This window comes from Lithobates pipiens, unplaced genomic scaffold (assembly GCF_037356315.1).
Source record: "Lithobates pipiens isolate NorthernLeopardFrog02 unplaced genomic scaffold, aLitPip1_a1.2 Scaffold_18, whole genome shotgun sequence".
NCBI classification, from domain to species: Eukaryota; Metazoa; Chordata; class Amphibia; order Anura; family Ranidae; genus Lithobates; species Lithobates pipiens.
In genome coordinates this window covers 80,328,940-80,348,278 of record NW_027507758.1, presented here as the reverse complement: position 1 = coordinate 80,348,278, position 19,339 = coordinate 80,328,940, and the positions used below count along the sequence as shown (strand labels likewise).

At 44.5% G+C, this 19,339-nt stretch overlaps 1 protein-coding gene across 1 annotated transcript in view; it reads left to right on the top strand.

The window, feature by feature from the left end:
* Nucleotides 1-285: 285 nt before the first annotated feature.
* LBR (lamin B receptor) overlaps nucleotides 286-19,339 on the top strand; it is a 39,679-nt gene continuing 20,625 nt past the window's right edge. The window contains exons 1-2 of the mRNA XM_077485831.1: nucleotides 286-434; nucleotides 12,959-13,139. Of these exons, the coding sequence (XP_077341957.1) occupies nucleotides 12,975-13,139 (165 nt within the window). The 5' untranslated portion in view covers nucleotides 286-434; nucleotides 12,959-12,974. The remainder of the gene's footprint in view (nucleotides 435-12,958; nucleotides 13,140-19,339) is intronic.

Below are 19,339 nucleotides of genomic sequence, written 5' to 3'. Positions count from 1 at the left end.
TTTTCTTTATACACACTTCACTGAAGGCACATATCTGAAACGTCACAATCGCTTTTCATGTATTTCTGGGTATTTTGCACGTTTATTTGAGACTTATAAGGTCACTGGGGACTGCGAGGCGGAGTGCAGGGCGCTGTGAGGGGAGTTCCCGCCCTTCTCTACACTCATCAACACCCAGCTTCACTTCCCGCCTCCATTTTACTCCTCTCTCCTCTCTGCCTCAAGCGCCAGACCGCGGGGCGTGGCCAGTCGCTGCCCAAAACACCTGCGCCGTCCAATCCTAGCCAGGGGCATGTTCCAAATAGCTCCCGGCGACCAATCAGATTCCTTCGCGCCTAGAAACACTTTTGAGAAGTCGCCGAGAACCGGAGCCGTTACGGGCGGCGGAGCTGTGTGGTAACCGGAGCGGGTGGACAGCGAAGCGGGAGAAGCAGGTAATGACGAAGGGGGAAGTGTTATGGCGCCGGGGAGCTGAGCGGCACTGATCGTTATCTGGGTGTTTGTGTCCGGGGAGGGTCGGGTGTCACTATGGCATGCCGGGAGATCGGCTTAGGATCCTCTCATAAACTTGTGGGAAACTTTTGGAGATGTACGAATACATATTGGGGGGGTTGTGTATCTTTTTAAAAGCGTATAGCGCACTCCAGGGGGCAGTAATGGGTGCAAATACAGCAGGACAGACCGGGGGGTCACAGCAACCGAGCCTGAGCCTCTCGGTGTCCGCCTATTCTCGTCAAAGGTCCGCCAGAGAGTCAGTATAAAGCGCTCCAAAGGTGAGGGCCCTTCAGGCAGGAAACATCTGGTAATTCATGAGACAACAATGTATCCGATGAGAAGTAGCAACAAACTGGAATTCTGCTCTCGCTCCCATCCTAGAACAGGTGTAAGAAGAGATACAGCCACCAGGGGGCGCTCACACAGGAGGATTACAGCATGACTTTACCATATGACCTCCATCCCATAATAACCCCAACCAGGAAATCATCTGTACACTAAGGACTCCTCTACACCACAGGCTCTGCATTCACTCGGATTTTGGATGTGTATTTATAGTGCTTTCAGTTCACTTTTTATTTTATTATAACCATTTCAGTCCCAAAAGGTTTACACCCCCCCCCCCAATCACCAGGCCTTTTTTTTTTTTGCGATATGGCATTGTGTTACTTTGACCATTGCGTGGTCCTGCGACGTTGTACCCAAATCAAATATACAGTATCTCACAAAAGTGAGTACACCCCTCACATTTTTGTAAATATTTTATTATATATTTTAATGTGACAACACTGAAGAAATTACACTTTGCTACCATGTAAAGTAGTGAGTGTACAGCTTGTATAACAGTGTAGATTTGCTTTCTTCTCAAAATAACTCAACACACAGCCATTAATGTCTAAATCCAAAAGTGAGTACACCCCTAAGTGAAAATGTCCAAATTGGGCACAATTAGCCATTTTCCCTCACCGGTGTCATGTGACTTGTTAATGTTACAAGGTCTCAGGTGTGAATGGGGGGCAGGTGTGTTCAATTTGGTGTTATCGCTCTCATACTGGTCGCTGGAAGTTCAACATGGCACCTCGTGGCAAAGAATTCTGAGGATCTGAAAAAAAGAATTGTTACTCTACATAAAGATGTCCCAGGCTATAGGAAGATTGCCAAGACCCTGAAACTGAGCTGCAGCACGGTGGCCAAGACCATACAGCGGTTTTCCAGGACAGGTTCCACTCGGAACAGGCCTCACCATGGTCCACCAAAGAAGTTGAGTGCGTGTGCTCGGTGTCATATCCAGAGGATGTCTTTGAGAAATAGACGTATGAGTGCTGTCAGCATTGCTGCAGAGTTTGAAAGGGTCAGCCTGTCAGTGCTCCGACCGCACACTGCATCAAATTGGTCTGCATGGCTGTTGTCCCAGAAGGAAGTCTCTTCTAAAGATGATGCACAAGAAAGCCCACAAACAGTTTGCTGAAGTCAAGCAGACTAAGGACATGGATTACTGGAACCATGTCCTGAGGTTTGATGAGATCAAGATAAACTTATTTGGTTCAGATGGTGTCAAGCGTGTGTGACGGCAACCAGGTGAGGAGTACAAAGCCAAGTGTGTCTTGTCTACAGTCAAGCATGGTGGTGGTGAGATACTGTGTCCTTTTCCCCCCCACAAATTAAAGCTTTCTTTTGGTGGTATTTGATCACCTCTGCGGTTTTTATATTTTGCACTATAAACAGAAAAATAATTTTGAAGAGGAAAACATTTTTTTTTTACTTTCTGCTATAAAACCTATCCAGTAAAAAAAAAAAAAAAATCACATTTCTCCAGTCATCTTCCAGGACGGCACACCTGAGAGATGACTGGTCCACCTGACAGGAAACACAATCAACAACGAATTTAAAAGTCCCCACCCTTCCCTCAGACCCTCAGTTCTTGATTGTGTTTCCCACAGGATGACAGCGAAACCAAGTTTCTTTCTAAAAAGTTTTTTCCTTGGGGTCTGGGACCCTGTGTTTTTTTCTCGTGAGGTTCTTTTTTCCTTTTAGGGACTTAAACAGACAGGGTCTGTGGTGCTCCCTTGTATACCCCCAAGAGAAATCTTGGGGGGGTATGCCTCACTCAAGGTCTCCTTAGGGAGCCTTGTATGAGCCTCGTGGGACAGGGGAGTTGTCCCAGTAGGCTATTCCCCTGTTGTATTGGCCTACCTGCACATTCGTTGGTGGAGTGGTGAGGTGATGCCTTTCCTTATGCGGACGCGGATGGCGTGCGTTCCAACGCCACAGCGCATGTCCGGAAGTCCAAGGGCGTCACTTCCGGGTATCGAGTTCCGGAAGTTGAGATGGCTGGACGCACCAATGTGCGTTCCAGCCTCAGTGCGCAGGACCGGAAGAGGCCGTGCGTCATTTCCGGGCGACGGACCTCCTTAAAGATGGCGCCGAGCGGCGCGGTTTTTCAAACAGAACGGGTGTGCTGTAATACACCCAGTCTCCTCGTCCTGCAAGACGCTTTCCTGGCACTTGGAAAAGACAACAAGGGGATGCTCGAGACCTGATCCAGCGATCCTGCAGGGCAGCAAATCGCCATGGAAGAGGAACGTCCGTCTGAGCAGACAGTCGTTGAGGTCGCCACTGGGGGTGAGTGATCCAACTTTATTTAGGGGCAGGGTTCTCGGGGTAGAGCTCCTGTGCCCCTTTTAGGACTTGTGTAGCTAAAATTGTCTATTTTTTGACTATTCCCAGGGACCGAAAGCTCTGCCCAGGGGTCAGCTGCTAGGTCTAAGGGGAAGGTTACTTCAAAGTCCAGGCGTTGTGGTTACTGTAACGCTAAGTTAGCACAAGACCACTCCAAGCCTTTCTGCGATCGATGTATCATCAAGCTCGCAGGCAGGGAGACCGCTCAGGTCGTGAAGGAATGTAGGGCCTTACAAGCAGAAATGTTGGCTACCCTTCAAACTTTTCAGTCCACCCTTGTGAAGGGTTTGCAGGAAGTACCGTCAGAGAGTGAGACTCCTCAGTTACAGGAAAATCTTTCCACATCTTATGCGGAAAGTTCCCAGGGCCAAGTCTCCCTATTATCTGAAGTGGAGGAAGGCCAAGTACCAGATTGTAGTTCTGGAGAGGAAGATTCAGACCAAGATAGCCAGGGGGAGGCTAAGCTTGGGGGATTTTTGTTCCCGAGTGAGGACATGGAGGGTTTATTAAAAGCCATTTACGCCTCAGAAGATATTCAGGTTCCCTCTGCTCAAGTCTCAGCTCAAGATAGAGTATATAGAGGTCTAGGAAGGTTACAGACCAGAACCTTTCCCATCCACCAGTCTCTGAAGGAGATAATCCTTAGAGAATGGAAGGAACCTGAACGCAAGCTTCTCAAACTGAAAGCTTGGAAAAGGAGGTGTCCCTTTAAAGATGAGGAGGAGGAAAAATTTTTTAAGGCTCCTCGCTTGGATGCAGCCTTAGCACAAGTATCTAAGAGGTCTGACTTATCCTTTGAGGATTCCGGAAATATCCAGGATCAGATGGATAGAAAGTCGGAAACTTTACTCAAAAGAGCCTGGCAGGCGAATGCGGCAGCAATGGCGCCTGCCCTAGCTTCCGCCTGTGTAGCCAGAAATGCTGACACCTGGCTGGGCAAATTAATGGATCATGTTTCCCGCAGTAAGGAGGCTAAAGAGATTGTAGACTCGCTGGAAGTAATCAGTCGAGCAGTAGCATATGTGGCAGATGCAGCTGTAGAAACTGTTAGGACCACAGCTAAAGCAGCAGCACTTTTGAACTCTTCCAGGAGAGCTCTATGGGTCAAGACTTGGGATGGGGATTTTACTTCCAAGTCTCGCCTATGCGGTATCCCCTTTGAGGGTTCCTTGCTGTTTGGTTCAGGCCTAGATCAGGTTTTGTCCCGATCTACGGAGAAGGGCAAGAAATTTCCTGTAAGGCCCAAGAAAGAAAGGGGTAAGAAATTTTTTCGAGGCCCCTATTCAAAGTCTCATCATAAGGGGAAAACTGAACCAAGGAGAAAATGGAACTTGGGGAAAGGAAAAGAAAAAAGTACAATTCTTTTCTCCAGCTCCGGAGCCTCTCAGAAAGAAGGCAAATGACGCCACCGTAAAGGTAGGCGCAAGACTCCGCGATTTCCTTCCACAGTGGGAAAGGATCACGCAGAGTCCATACATTCTAAACCTTTTAGAAGTGGGGTACAGACTAGAATTTCAGACCCATCCCCCACAGGAATTTCTGGTTACTTTTCCTCCCAGGGACCCAACCAAGGCAGAAGGGTTACTGAAAAATCTAAAGGAGCTAGCAGAGCAAAGGGTTATTACTCCAGTACCAACCAATCAGCTTACCCAGGGTTTTTACTCACACGTATTTGTGGTTCCAAAACCCTCAGGAAAATTTCGGTTGATAATAAACTTGAGAAGACTCAACCGTTACCTGCTTCACAAGAAGTTCAGGATGGAGAGTATCTACTCAGTAAGAAAGCATCTGCAGAGAGGAGTCTTTATGGTCACCCTGGACCTAAAAGACGCTTATCTACACGTACCCATTGCTCCCGAACACCAGAAGTACCTACGCTTCGCAGTTTGTATACAGCAGAGGATACAACACTGGCAGTTCAGGGCTCTCCCCTTTGGGCTGGCGGCAAGTCCGAGGATATTCACAAAGGTGTTAGCCGAAGTAGTGGCATACCTACACCTGCAGGGGATAAGGTTAATACCCTACCTGGACGACTTGCTGATCTACAGTGTCGATCAGAGGCAAGCAGTAATAGACAGAGACATCGTGTTGGAAACTCTGGAGACCTTGGGCTGGATGGTCAGTCAGGAGAAGTCCTCACTGACTCCATCTCAGTCCAAGTTATACCTAGGCTACCTGTTAGACTCGCAGGCACAGAAGGTATTCTTACCAACAGAAAAGGTAACGAAGGTCCAGAATGCGGTTGTCACCCTTCTCGAAAGAGGAGAAGCCTCTCTGAGATATATAATGAGATTGCTGGGCCTCATGACGGCCTGCATTCCGGCAGTAACCTGGGCACAACTCCATTCTCGGGAGCTTCAGTCTTTTCTACTTGCCTCATGGGGAGGAAAAAGAGAAACATTAGAGAACAGAGTGCCCATCACAGAGGAGGTATCTCGTTCTCTGCGGTGGTGGCTCGACCCACAGAATTTGTTGAATGGTCGCCCCTGGTCTCAGGTAAACCCTTTGGTCGTAACCACGGACGCCAGCGCCTGGGGTTGGGGGGCTCATCTGGGAAACCGATATTCCCAGGGGTCCTGGAACCACAGCCAAGCCAGGGAGTCTTCCAATTTCAGGGAGCTTCTGGCAGTAGGAAAAGCCCTAGACTATTTCCGAGAGGAACTGCAGGACAGGGAGGTTCAGGTCCTCTCGGACAACCTGGTCACGGTGGCATACCTAAACCACCAAGGAGGGACAAGGTCGGACAAACTAAGACGGTTAGCGCAACAGATCCTTGTGAAGGCAGAAAAGAGGGTCCTTTCATTGTCAGCGATTCACATAAAGGGCTCACTCAATCTGCAAGCAGATTTTCTAAGCAGACAGCCCATCCTTCAGGGGGAATGGGGATTGAGCAAAGAAATCTTCTTCCTGGTGTGCAAACATTTTGGCAAGCCAGAAATAGATTTGTTCGCTTCCCGGGAGAATGCGAAGGTTCTCAGGTTTTTCTCCCTTTACAAGGATCAAGAAGCAGAAGGGATAGACGCTCTTGTACAAGTATGGGATTTCAGACTGGCTTATGCCTTTCCCCCATTGGTGCTCCTTCCCAGAGTCCTGCAAAAATTAACCTACTCAAGGTCAGTCCTGATACTGATAGCACCCTGGTGGCCCAAGAGAGTTTGGTTTCCCACCATTCAGAGTCTCGCGATAGCTCCCCCACTGCATCTGCCGGTGCAACGAGACCTACTCAGTCAGGGTCCAGTCTTTCACCCCGACCCGGGTCGTCTCTCTCTGACAGCATGGCTATTGAAAGGGAAATACTCCGAGACAGGGGCTGTTCGGAAAAAGTGATAGATACTCTTCTCCTCAGTAGGAAAGGCGTCACCAGAAAGATTTATGCAAAGGTCTGGAAAGTCTTCTCCCACTGGTTACAGTCTAAGGAGGGGGCTCTCCAGATGATACCCACCATCCTAGACTTTCTTCAGGAGGGGGTGGACCAGGGTTTGGCAGTTAGCACCCTAAAGGTCCAGGTGGCAGCCCTGTCCGTGTTTTTTGATAGGAAGCTAGGACAGGAGCCGCTAATAAAAAGATTTTTATCGGCCAGGGAAAGGGTAGTTCCAGTTAGGTCGGTCAGTTGCCCTCCATGGGATCTGTCCCTGGTATTAGATGCCCTAACAAGGGGGCCTTTTGAGCCGGTGGCTCAAATTTCGGTTAAGCTTTTATCATTTAAGTTGGCCTTCCTCCTGGCTATCACTACGGCCAGGAGGGTGAGTGATATACAGGCTCTGTCGATTAAAGAGCCGTTTTTGCGCATCCTAGAGGATAGGGTAATCCTCACTCAGGATCCTCTTTATTTGCCAAAGGTTGCTTCATTATTTCACAGAACACAGGAGATTATTCTCCCGTCCTTTTGCCAGAATCCTAAGAATAAGGAAGAAGAAAGATTTCATTTCTTAGATGTCAGGCGTTGTCTCCTAGTCTATTTAGAAAGGGTGAAAGACTTTAGGAGATCCAGTCATTTATTGGTCACTTTTTCAGGGAAGAAAAAGGGTCTTCAAGCATCTAAATCTACGATAGCTAGATGGGTTAGACAGACCATATCCATAGCTTATAGACAGGCAGGTAAACCAGTACCAACCCGCCTTAAGGCGCATTCAGCTAGATCCCTAGCGACCTCCTGGGCAGAGAGGGCAGGCGCCTCAATTGACCAGATCTGCAGAGCAGCAACATGGACGAGCCATAGAACATTTCTGAGGCACTACAGAGTGGAGCTGTTGTCCCCTCAGGATTTGGCATTTGGCAGGAAGGTCCTACAAGCGGTTGTCCCGCCCTAAAGGTAGGCCTGAACTTCTTGCTTATCCTCTCAGGTGTGCCGTCCTGGAAGATGACTGGAGAAAATGACCAGTTACACTTACCGGTAACGTCTTTTCTAGGAAATCTTCCAGGACGGCAGGCCTACTCCCTACCCTTGTTTTATTGGTGTGATATATTGATTCTTCACAGAATGTTCCCTCTGACACTGGTGTGGGATTTTCTTTACCATAACTGAGGGTCTGAGGGAAGGGTGGGGACTTTTAAATTCGTTGTTGATTGTGTTTCCTGTCAGGTGGACCAGTCATCTCTCAGGTGTGCCGTCCTGGAAGATTTCCTAGAAAAGACGTTACCGGTAAGTGTAACTGGTCATTTTCTTCACCAGTTAAGGCAAATATGTATTCTGCTACATATATTTGGTTAAAAAAATTCCAAGCATATATTGATTGGTTTGCACAAACGTTATAACATCCTACAAACTATGGGATCTATTTTTGGAATTTTTTTTTTTCTTTTACTAGTAATGGTGACGATCAGTGGCAAGGCTGCAATATTCCGTCAGACATACTGATACTTTTTTGGGATCAGTGACTCCAATAAAGTGATCAGTGCTTAAAAAAAAGGCACTGTCACTGTACTAATGAAACTAGCCGGGAAGGGGTTAACATGGGGGGGCGAGCAAAGCGTTAAATGTGTTCCTAGGGAGTTCTTTCTTACTGTGTGGGGGGTGCCTGTACTGTGAAGACAGATCCATGTTTCTGCTTAGCAGAAACACACGATCACTGCTTTGTCTTGTCACAGCACAGCGATCTGCCTTGTTTACATAGATTTAGTAATAGTATTTTGTAGGTCGCCATTCTAACTCTGCCTTGAACAATCGGCTGGACCTGCAATTGGCTCCTGCTGTGTCCAATCACCGCTGGAGCAAGGGGGCGTGTGCACCTCAGAACCAGAAGTCCAGAATCACGAACCTGCACGTGATTATGCACAGAGGCTGCCCTGCAGTAAATGTGCGTGGGGCGGTCTGCATCAGGTTAAAGAGGTCCGTCCACCTCTGCGAAAACTTAAAGGCAGCAGCTACACATACTGCAGCTGCTGACTTTTAATACTAGGACACTTACCTGTCCTGGAGTCCAGTGATGTTGGCCAGCACCGCAGTAAGGGAACCCGGTAGGGACGCATTACAGCCTCACGCTGGGTCCCGATTGCGCATGCATGAGGCACCGCTGTGCTCTCCTACTGGCCTGGCTGCAGGGGGAGGGGCCAGTAGGAGACTTTATTGGGCCTAAAGGCCTGTTGGGCATCTGTGCAGAGCATTCCTCTCCCTAAACATGACCCCTTTCATCAGATGTATGGGGTTCATATTACTTGAGCACAGGAACAAGTAAATGCACCCATATACAAGGGAAAAAAGTGCAGCATTTTTGCATTGGAGCCTGCAGGGCATCGCAACCGCAATCAGTGAATCGCATGTGCACTACACAGGTTCCTGCAGACTCTTCTGCCAGCCCAAGGTCTGTGTGGAGGTATGGACCTACAGTCGGTGAATTTACACATTGTGCAGTTACAGGCGTTTTGCTGCAATTCATGGACACAGAAAATGTTTTTCTGTGTCCCTTTCACAATGGATGCAGCCTGGAGCTGTGCTGCAGCATACTGCATTTTATCAGATGGCACTGGACAGCAGCGCGGTGCATTGCGCTGCTGTACAGCGACATGAATGAAGTGTACTTTTGTACGCTTCAAAAAAAAAGAGCTGTGAGATGCACTGAATCATGCACCATACTGCCTCCTACTGCAGTCAGAAATGGGCAGCTGTCTGTTCTAGAGGGAATACAGCCTTATGGGGCTGAAGGAAGTAATCAATGGATTACAAGAGCTCTTGTGCTCCATTGACATCTAGGATTCCCTCTGTGGTTGTAGCAAATGAGACTTGGCTCCCGTTCACAGATATCCATGGATGATGTGGCTGTGCAGGTGAGGGTTGGGAAATATGGCCATGTTTCGTGTTGCACCCTATATATGTATGGATGTAACATAGAGCATGGTCAGGTGGACTTGGCCTTTACATTTCCTGCTGTTATATTACATGCCATCTGAGTACTACATGCAAATGATGGTGATAAAAGCTGCCAGTGCAAACAATGACAGCAGTGCTATGTACACAGGTTAATGTGCATGATATCAGAAGTACATCTCATTTTCTCAGATGCAGTTTTATACATCTTAACCTGGCTGCATAAAAAAAAGAGAATGTAATATTTTATAATCTGTTATGTTGGAGAAAATGACAGCTAATTGTTTGCTGCAGATTTATTATAGCAGTTTGGGGGGGGGGGGGGGGGGGGGTTCTGCTATCCTTGATAAGAGCGGCACACATGGCCTTCAGTATATGTAATGCTAGAGAGGACTGTCAGACTGCAGTACCAGAGGATATGATCAGAGCCTGGACATGATACATCTTTGGAGACATGCTGCAGAAGAGACAAAGTACTGTGGCTTTCACCTGCTGTTTGCTTCCTGAAAATACTACTTTCCTGTCTGACTCGAGTACTTTTGATTCACAGACTGGAATCAAGCATGCTGTAAATGAGTGTGTGGCAGAATTCTGGGTCAGAAACTCAGACAGCAAAGCATCAGCATAAAAGCCAGCCATTCTCAAAGGGAAGTGAAGCAATGATAGTCATTCCAACAATACAGACCCCCTGGTGGCCAACCTGCAGCCCTTTGGCACGTTGTGTGGCCTGTGGTTCCCAGAAGCATGTAATGAGAGGATTGATTTGTAAAGGGGTAGTAGCAGTGAACTGTCCTAGACTTGGGTTAACCTGGCCTCCAAAGTTTCTTCTGCAGCATGTCTCCAAACATGTATCATGTCCAGACTCTGAGGTGGGGGGGGCTGTAGGGCGCCCCCCCATCCCCAAAGCACCCACCCCGCATGTTGAGGGCATGCGGCCTGGTATGGTTCAGGAAGGGGGGGGGGCTGCACGCTTGTCCCACCCCCTTTCCTGACCGGCCAGGCTGCATGCTCGGATAAGGGTCTGGTATGGATTTTGGGGGGACCCCATCTGTTTTTTCGATGTAGGGGGTTCCCCTTAAAATCTATACCATACCAGACCTAAGGGCCTGGGTATGCTCTTGGAGGGGGAAACCCATGTCTTTTTTTAATTAAAATTTGGCATGGGGTTCCCACTCGAGAGCTGATTAATCTGTGATTGGCCACGGCCAAAGTCGCCTGACGTAGGGGTCGACTTAAAGTCATGTTGTAAGTCGCCCCAAGTCGTGTTGAAGTCGTGCTGTTATTCATACTCAAGTCGTGTTCCATTGCCTCCAAAAGTCGCTCTGGAAGTCGTGTTGCCCCTGTGTGAAACGGCTCTAATCCTAAATGTACATAAATTCTTACTGTGGGCCTTATTTTTGAGTGTCTGAAAGAAGAATTATTTCTTTGTAGCTGTCAGTCTGTTTTCCAATACAACGATCTCTGGTATCCATATCCTAACTGGTTCACAGAAGTTATCCGTAACAAGTAGCCCTTCTTGGCAGTCTTAAAATCTTTCATGTCTGCAACCTCCTCGAAGCTACAAAATACCATTTAGTCTTCACTGAAATGTTTTTCCTCATTGATCTAACAAAAAGAATTTAAGCACGCAGTCAGCAAAGTATTGAGATGCATTACGTGCCCATTCTTGCTCTTAGTCGATTTACTAAGTAGTGAGGATAAATATGACGGCTTCAGAGTTTGCACTTCAAAAATAAGTTGGCTCCAATTCTTTATCTTGGAGTGTTCCTTTTCATATTGGACCTTGCGTAGTTATCCTTACTCAGTCCATTGACATGAAAATTGCATAATCAACAGATTCTTCCCTGCATCAAGCAAACATCTTGTGCCTTTGACGGGTAGATGTCTGCTGGTTGAGATTTCATATTTATGGGGGGGCTGTATAATGCCCTCAGGAAGGCTGCATTGTGCCTGGATTTTCAACTGCCCCCTAAAGTGTCTTAGAAACCTTCATGGGTTATTGACTTTAGCTTTATCGTCATTAATTAAATCTAAAATTTAATGATGATCACTAAAGTGACTGCCACTAAAACCTATTGAAATGTTTCTTCTAAAGCCAACATTTCTGGATGGGTTGATCTCTTGAGTCCCCTGCTATAAGAGTTAGTAAAAGTGTAGCTGGCCATACAGTTTGTTTTCTATTCAGTAAGAAATATTCCTCCATCCACTCTATAAAGCACAGATGGATGAATCTCCTTCTGCAAATGTTATTTTCTGAAAGCTGGTACTTGGGCTGTCATACCTCAACAGTGGCTCTGTCTGGATGCAGCTGCTGTTTAGATGACATTTTCTGCCTGCCTTTTTCAATTAGAAATTGGGCTGAAGAGTGGCTACCAAGATCAGGATTTGGTCAGCATTTCCATAATGGGCAGCCAGCTTAGAATCTGTTTCCCATGTACAATATTTGAAACCAAGTGGCATCAGTGGTGTGTGTGTTGTGTTTTTTTTTTTTTTTTTTTTTTTTTTTTTTTGTACACCTGCACAGTAACAGTTCTTTGCATTCTGAATATAGTTTTCATGACTGACTGGTACAGCTGTGTTTTGTGTATGTAGAGGCAGTCTGCAGGATGTGATATTTTTGTGAAAGCCTTCATACTAAATCTCTGACATGGTTAAATTTAAGTGGGAATTGATTAGCTGTCATGTGCCAGTATGTTGTCCATGTGCAAGGGTTTTGTGTAAATTCCAATTAAGATTTGCTTTCTCCTTTTTAGGAAAAGTGAATGAACAGTTTAAAAAGAATTTTGCGTAACTTTGTAGTGATTGGCATTGTCACCTAGAAATGTAGAGAGAGCCCTTGGCTTTATGTAAGCTCACACTAGAGAGAGAGATGAAGCTTTGTCACAGTAATACACCTTTAAAATGGTTCTAATGGTGCAAGGATTTTTACCTTGATGCATTACGGTAAACTTCTGTATACTTAATACTTGCCTGATCCAGCAATGTGCACTAGAGCAGTGGCTCAGGTCTCTCCTTTTTTTTCTTTTTCTTTCCTGCTGCTGTCCGAACAGCGGGGGTCAGGCCGAGCCACGCTCTGTGTGAATGGGACATGCAAAGCACCGGCAGGGGGGAGGAGCCAAAAAAGAGGATCAGGGCTGCTCAGTGCAAAACCATTGCATAGAACAGGGAAGTATGATGTTTAAAGAAAATTCTCCTTCTTAGAATCACTTTGCATGAAAAATGCCTCTTGTCATTAGAATGTTAATTTACCTTGCAGCAGAGAACTGGGACTGCACAGCCGTGTGTCCCTAGTTCTTAGACCTGATGATAAACTGACAAAGTAGTCCTAAAAGTTATCATTTTCTAAAGCTGCTAAATTTGGTCTGGGCATCAAAAATCTTTGGTCACAAAATCTGTACACTGCAAATAGTTGACATGAAAAATGTTGTTCTTTCAACACTGGAGTTTCACTTTTTTTAATATATATATTTTCTTTTATAGTTTTAATCTCTTCAAAATGCCAAGTCAGAAATTTGACAATGGATCCGCTGTCATGGGCAGATGGCCAGGAAGCAGCCTTTACTATGAAGTACTGATTGTGGCATTTGATCCTTTAACTCAACTTTATACTGTGCGGTATAAAGATGGAACGGAGCTTGATATTAAAGAAAATGATATTAGAGTGAGTATTGGTTTTACTTGGTTGCATTATACAGTGTGTAGTCTGATTATTTTTTATTTTTTTCCCCAGGGTGTAATTTGGCTATCTATCATGCATGTGTTTTTACTTTTTAATTTTTTTTCTGACAGTTGGGGAACTCTCCCCCACCCCATCACCACTGCAGTGTCAGTTAAGCAGCTTTTGGCTGTACTACTTCTATGGACCACAGGAGTTCTGCACACCTGTGACCCGTGTTCAGCAGACAGCGAGCTGAAGTCCCCAAGCTGGTTTAGGCTCTAGAAAGATCGCGACCATATGGTCTGCATCCGCCCACTTACCTGGACCGGCACCCTGCTTAGCCTCTCAGAAAGCAGTTGAGAGCCTGAGCTGGCTGCATCCGCCCCTTCCACAGCTCAGTGCTCCAGTGAGCATGCGGGGCAGACAGCTAGTGACAATCAGCAGCCCTCTGCTCAGGGTGTTCTGAGAACTGAGCAATCGGTGTTTTTGATCGTTCGATTCTCAGTGTTGGAGCCAACAGGGGACATATGCAGCATCGGACCGATGCTGCATCCACATAAGTATTTTTTTTAAAAAAATGAAATCCCATACTTCTCTTTACTGTGAGAATAAGAAAATCAGCAAAGCCATTTGTAGAATTACTAAGCAGGTAGTATTTTTGCTTACGTACCATATAATTATTTACATGAAACAAGGCTTTTAACCGATTTCCTGCCAGGCCACAGTACTTTTACTGCAGCAAGGTGGCTCGGGCAGGCTAGATTACCTATCTGTGCTTTGCGATCACAATGTCAGCAAAGCTTTTATGAATGAATTTAATTGAGGCATACACAATTTTAAAATGTGACATATTGGCTATCGATTTACTTGGTGTTACATCTTTCATATTTTACCAAACAGTTGGGTATTATATTGTTTGTGTTTGCACTAAAATTAATTGAAGTGCATTTTTTCCTGAAAATTAGCATTTGATAAACTGCTGCACAAATTGCAACTCCCACCATTTTATTCTCCAGGGACTTTGCTTTAAGAAAATATATATTGTTTGGGATTCCAGGTAATTTTCTAAGAAAAAATGCCGTTTTTTTAAATGCGTGTGAGAAATTGCAGACTTGGCCTAGTTTTGAAATGGTAATATAGAGGTCATATACAAATGGAGGCGGGAAATGTGTTAATGTACAGGTTACATACAGGAGGAGGATGGAGATATGAGACAGGGCTAATGTGCAGAATAAGGAAGATGAACGGGTTAACTGCTTTGCAAGGCAAACAAGGCAGACTGCCGTTCTGTGAGCACAGATGACAAGGATCTATGTCTTCAAGTAGTAAAATCGCCTCCCCTACTGTAAGCACTCCCTAGGGGCACATTTACCCTTTTGCTCTCCCCTGATGTTGATCCCTTCCCTGCAGCGACAGCATGTATTGATAGCACTGGTCCCCTAAAAAGTGTCTGTCAGGTGTCGGTTTTCCCACCACAGTGTCACATTTCCACTGAGTCACTGTTTTATTTTATTTTTTTGTTTTGTTTTTATTGGATGTGTTTGAGTAGGAAGTAAAACAAATAAAAAAAATTTAATATAATCTGTGCGATTCTGGCCAAAATGAGAATCGCAGTTTTTTTTTTGCTTAGAATAAAAATCACGATTCTCGCAGCGTAAAATCTTTCACGTTGTACAAAAAAAATGGACTAACTTTACTGGTTAGTGTGATATATATATATATATATATATATATATATATATATATATATATATATATATATATATATATATATATATATATATATAATATATATATATAATATATAAAAATTTACCACTGCGCAAACATATTGTGACATAAAATATTGCAACAACCACCATTTTACTCTCTAGGGTGTCTACTAAAAAAATATATATAATGTTTGGGGGTTCTAAGTAATTTTCTAGCAAAAAAAAAAAATATTTTAACTTGAAAACAAATGTCAGAAAAAAGATTTAGTGTTTTAAACTTTTTTCATTTACACAGGAAGTCTATTCCATTGACAAATTGTTGCAATGTTTATACTTAAGTTCAACTGGTAAAGAATACATAAAGAAAGTTTTGATTCTTGCCAGACTGCCCTGTTTTTTTCCTTTCTTTGACTGCGGTGGCTTCAGAAGAGCAGAGAGAATTCTTTGCGTAGAATTGGGATAACAATTCTTGACTAGAGGTCGACCGATTTGTCGGCCGATATTTGACTTTTTTTAATCGGCATCGGCCGATTGTGCTATTAAAAAAGGCAGATGATATCTTCAGCGGGACTTGCAAATGACTTCTGTAATAGAAGTCAATGCAAGTTGTCTGAAGACATCAGTGAAGCAACTCTCTGTGCAGTCTGTCAAGAAAAGAGCAAAGGGATACAATGTTTACACTTCTGAATGAATTCAACTCTGTGTGTAGAGTTCTCAGTTTAACCATTTAAAGACTAAATATTTTCTGATACTTGACGCTTACAAATATCCTGTATATTCTGCTAGAAATTCACTTAGAACCCCCAAAAATTATATATATATTTTTAGCAGAGATCCTAAGGAATAAAACAGCGGTTGTTACAATATTTTATGTCACATAGTATTTGCGCAGCGGTCTTTCAAACGCAATTTTTTTGGAAAAAATACACTGATTTAAAAAAATTAAATAAAAATAAAACAGTAAAGTTAGCCCATTTTTTTTTTTTCATACAAAAGTTTTGATTACCTGTTTTTGTGTATTGTGAACTGATTGGATGTTTGTTTTGTTTAATAAATGTAAGAAATTTTCTGTATTACTTAGAGGAAGTAAAGGGGAAAAAAAAACATTTAAAAAACACACCCTGTAAGGCAAAGGCATAGGCTCATTATGAATAACTTCCTCTTCGCCGCTGCCATGTATCCCGGAGCGACTTCCAGGTCTCGCTGCTCCGGCGCTGTGATTCGCCGGAGCCGCGATGACGTCACTCCCGCGCATGCTCACAGGAGCCGACAATCGCGGCATATCGCTGCGGCCTGCCCAGTGCACATGCACCGTGGACAGCGGTGGCTGTCTTCGGGTAAATATCTCCTAAACTGTATAGGTTTAGGAGATATTTCTTGGACCTACAGGTAAGCCTTAATCTAGGCTTACCTGTAGGTCAAAGTGGTTTGTAAGGGTTTACAACCACTTTAAGGCTGCTTTCACACTGGAGCAGGCAGGCGTTGACGGTAAAACGCTGCCAGTTTTAGCGTCGCTTTACCCTCATTTTAGTGGCGCTATTCGGCTGCTAGCGGGGCACTTATAATCCAGCTAGCGGCGGAGGAAAGGGTTAAATGTGCCCGTGAAGCGCCACTGCCAAATCGCATTGCAGGCGCTTCGGCAGCGGTGCCCATTCATTTCAATGGGCAGGAGTGGTGGAGGAGCGGTATACACCACTCCAAAGATGCTGCTTGCAGGAATTTTTTTTTTTTTTTTTTAACATCCTACCAGCGCATCACCTCAGTGTGACGGCACTCGGGGCTTCCACACAGACTGCAGGGGAGCCGTTTTGCAGGCAATTTACAGGCACTATTTTTAGTCCAAAAGCGCCTGAAAAACGCCCCAGTGTGAAAGGTGTCTAACTGTTAGATTTTATGAGATGAAGGGGGAAATTTTTTTTCAAAAAATCGGCATCATATATCGACCGCGGAGTTTTTCTAAATATCGGCATCGGCCAGAGAAAAACCCATATCGGTCGACCTCTATTCTTGACGATTAATCGTGCAGCTCTAGTAGGAAAATAAATAAAATTTTATATATATATATATATATATATATATATATATATATATATATATATATATAAGTACAGACCAAAAGTTTGGACACACCTTCTCATTCAAAGAGTTTTCTTTATTTTCATGACTATAAAAACTGTAGATTCACACTGAAGGCATCAAAACTATGAATTAACACACGTCCAATTATATACTGAACAAAAAAGTGTGAAACAACTGAAAATATGTCTTATATTCTCGGGTCTTCAAAGTAGTCACCTTTTGCTTTGATTACTGCTCCGCACACTCTTGGCATTCTGTTGATGAGCTTCAAGAGGTAGTCACCTGACATGGCTTTCCAACAGTCTTTAAGGAGTTCCCAGAGATGCTTAGCACTCGTTGGCCCTTTTGCCTTCACTCTGCTGTCCAGCTCACCCCAAACCATCTCGATTGGGTTCAGGTCCGGTGCCTGTTGAGGCCAGGTCCTCTGGCGCAGCACCCCATCACTCTCCTTGGTCAAATAGCCCTTACACAGCCTGGAGGTGTGTTTGGTCTCATTGTCCTATTTGAAAAATAAATGATGGTCCAACTAAACGCAAACCGGATGGAATTGCATGCCGCTGCAAGATGCTGTGGTAGCCATGCTGGTTCAGTATGCCTTCAATTTTGAATAAATCCCCAACAGTGTCACAAGCAAAGCACCCCCACACCATCACACCTCCTCCATGCTTCACGGTGGGAACCAGGCATGTAGAGTCCATCCGTTCACCTCTTCTGCGTCGCACAAAGACACGGTGGTTGGAACCAAAGATCTCAAACTTGTACTCATCAGACCAAAGCACAGATTTCCACTGGTCTAATGTCCATTCCTTGTGTTCTTTAGCCCAAACAAGTCTCTTCTGCTTGTTGCCTGTCCTCAGCAGTGGTTTCCTAGTAGCTATTTTACTATGAAGGCCTGATTCACACAGTCTCCTCTTAACAGTTGTTCTAGAGATGTCTGCTGCTAGAACTCTGTGTGGCATTGACCCGTTCTCTAATCTGAGCTGCTGTTAACCTGCGATTTCTGAGGCTGGTGACTCGGATGAACTTATCGTCCGCAGCAGAGGTGACTCTTGGTCTTCCTTTCCTGGGGCGGTCCTCATGTGAGCCAGTTTCTTTGTAGTGCTTGATGGTTTTTGCCACTGCACTTGGGGACACTTTCAAAGTTTTCGCAATTGTTGTGACTGACTGACCTTCATTTCTTAAAGTAATGGCCACTCGTTTTTCTTCACTTAGCTGCTTTTTTCTTGCCATAATACAAAGTCTAACACTCTATTCAGTAGGACTATCAGCTGTGTACTGTATCCACCTCCTGCACAACGCAACTGATGGTCCCAACCCCATTTATAAGGCTTGAAATTCCACTTATTAAACCTGACAGGGCACACCTATGAAGTGAAAACCATGTCAGGTGACTACCTCTTGAAGCTCATCAACAGAATGCCAAGAGTGTGCGGAGCAGTAATCAAAGCAAAAGGTGGCTACTTTGAAGACCCGAGAATATAAGACATATTTTCAGTTGTTTCACACTTTTTTGTTCAGTATATAATTGGACATGTGTTAATTCATAGTTTTGATGCCTTCAGTGTGAATCTACAATTTTCATAGTCATGAAAATAAAGAAAACTCTTTGAATGAGAAGGTGTGTCCAAACTTTTGGTCTGTACTAATATATATATATATATATATAATTTTTTTTTCTAAATTTCCCCAAAAAAATATTTTTTTTGGTGGGGGGAAAAGACTTACATTTTATTTGGGTACAGCGTTGCACGACTGCACAATTTTCATTTAAAGCAACGCAGTTCCGGAGCTGACGTGGTTAATATACATGTCACATACAGAGACAGGTTGGAGCAGAGATGTAAAGGAGTAGAGGGTGGTGAAAGGGCCAATTCTAACCATTAAATAATCCCACGAATGTCATCCTGTGATGTGACTTGTTCGTTCATTAGTTCCGCTTCCTCTACATTTCCTGCCCTACCTCTCAAAACAAACAGTTGAACTGTTTACATTCCTGATTCTATCGCCATCTCATAGATCACAAGACCAGGAGATTGGGGATGGCGGTGGTCAAGTTTAGAGCATGTTGCATCCAAATGTGTAACATGCTCTGAAAAGTGAACTTATTCTTTAAGAAGCCAGAGTTCTTTTGGATGCAAGGTTATTCTCAGACAATTTGGAAGTGTAATTAGATCAGCACTGTCTTGCTAGCTGAAGTTGATGTTTGCATGCTAGAGCCACCTTGGTTTAAGGGCTCATGAGGTTCCTTGTAAGGATATTTAGGGGCACCTCTAGGGTTAGGGTGACGTTCTGATGCCAGTTTACATGGGTTGACATGCGTACAATTAGAATCGATTGGCATGTCCATATTCAAGTCTGAATATTTTCATTTGTAGAAAGTGCTGCATCTTCTACAAATTGTGGTACGCTTGG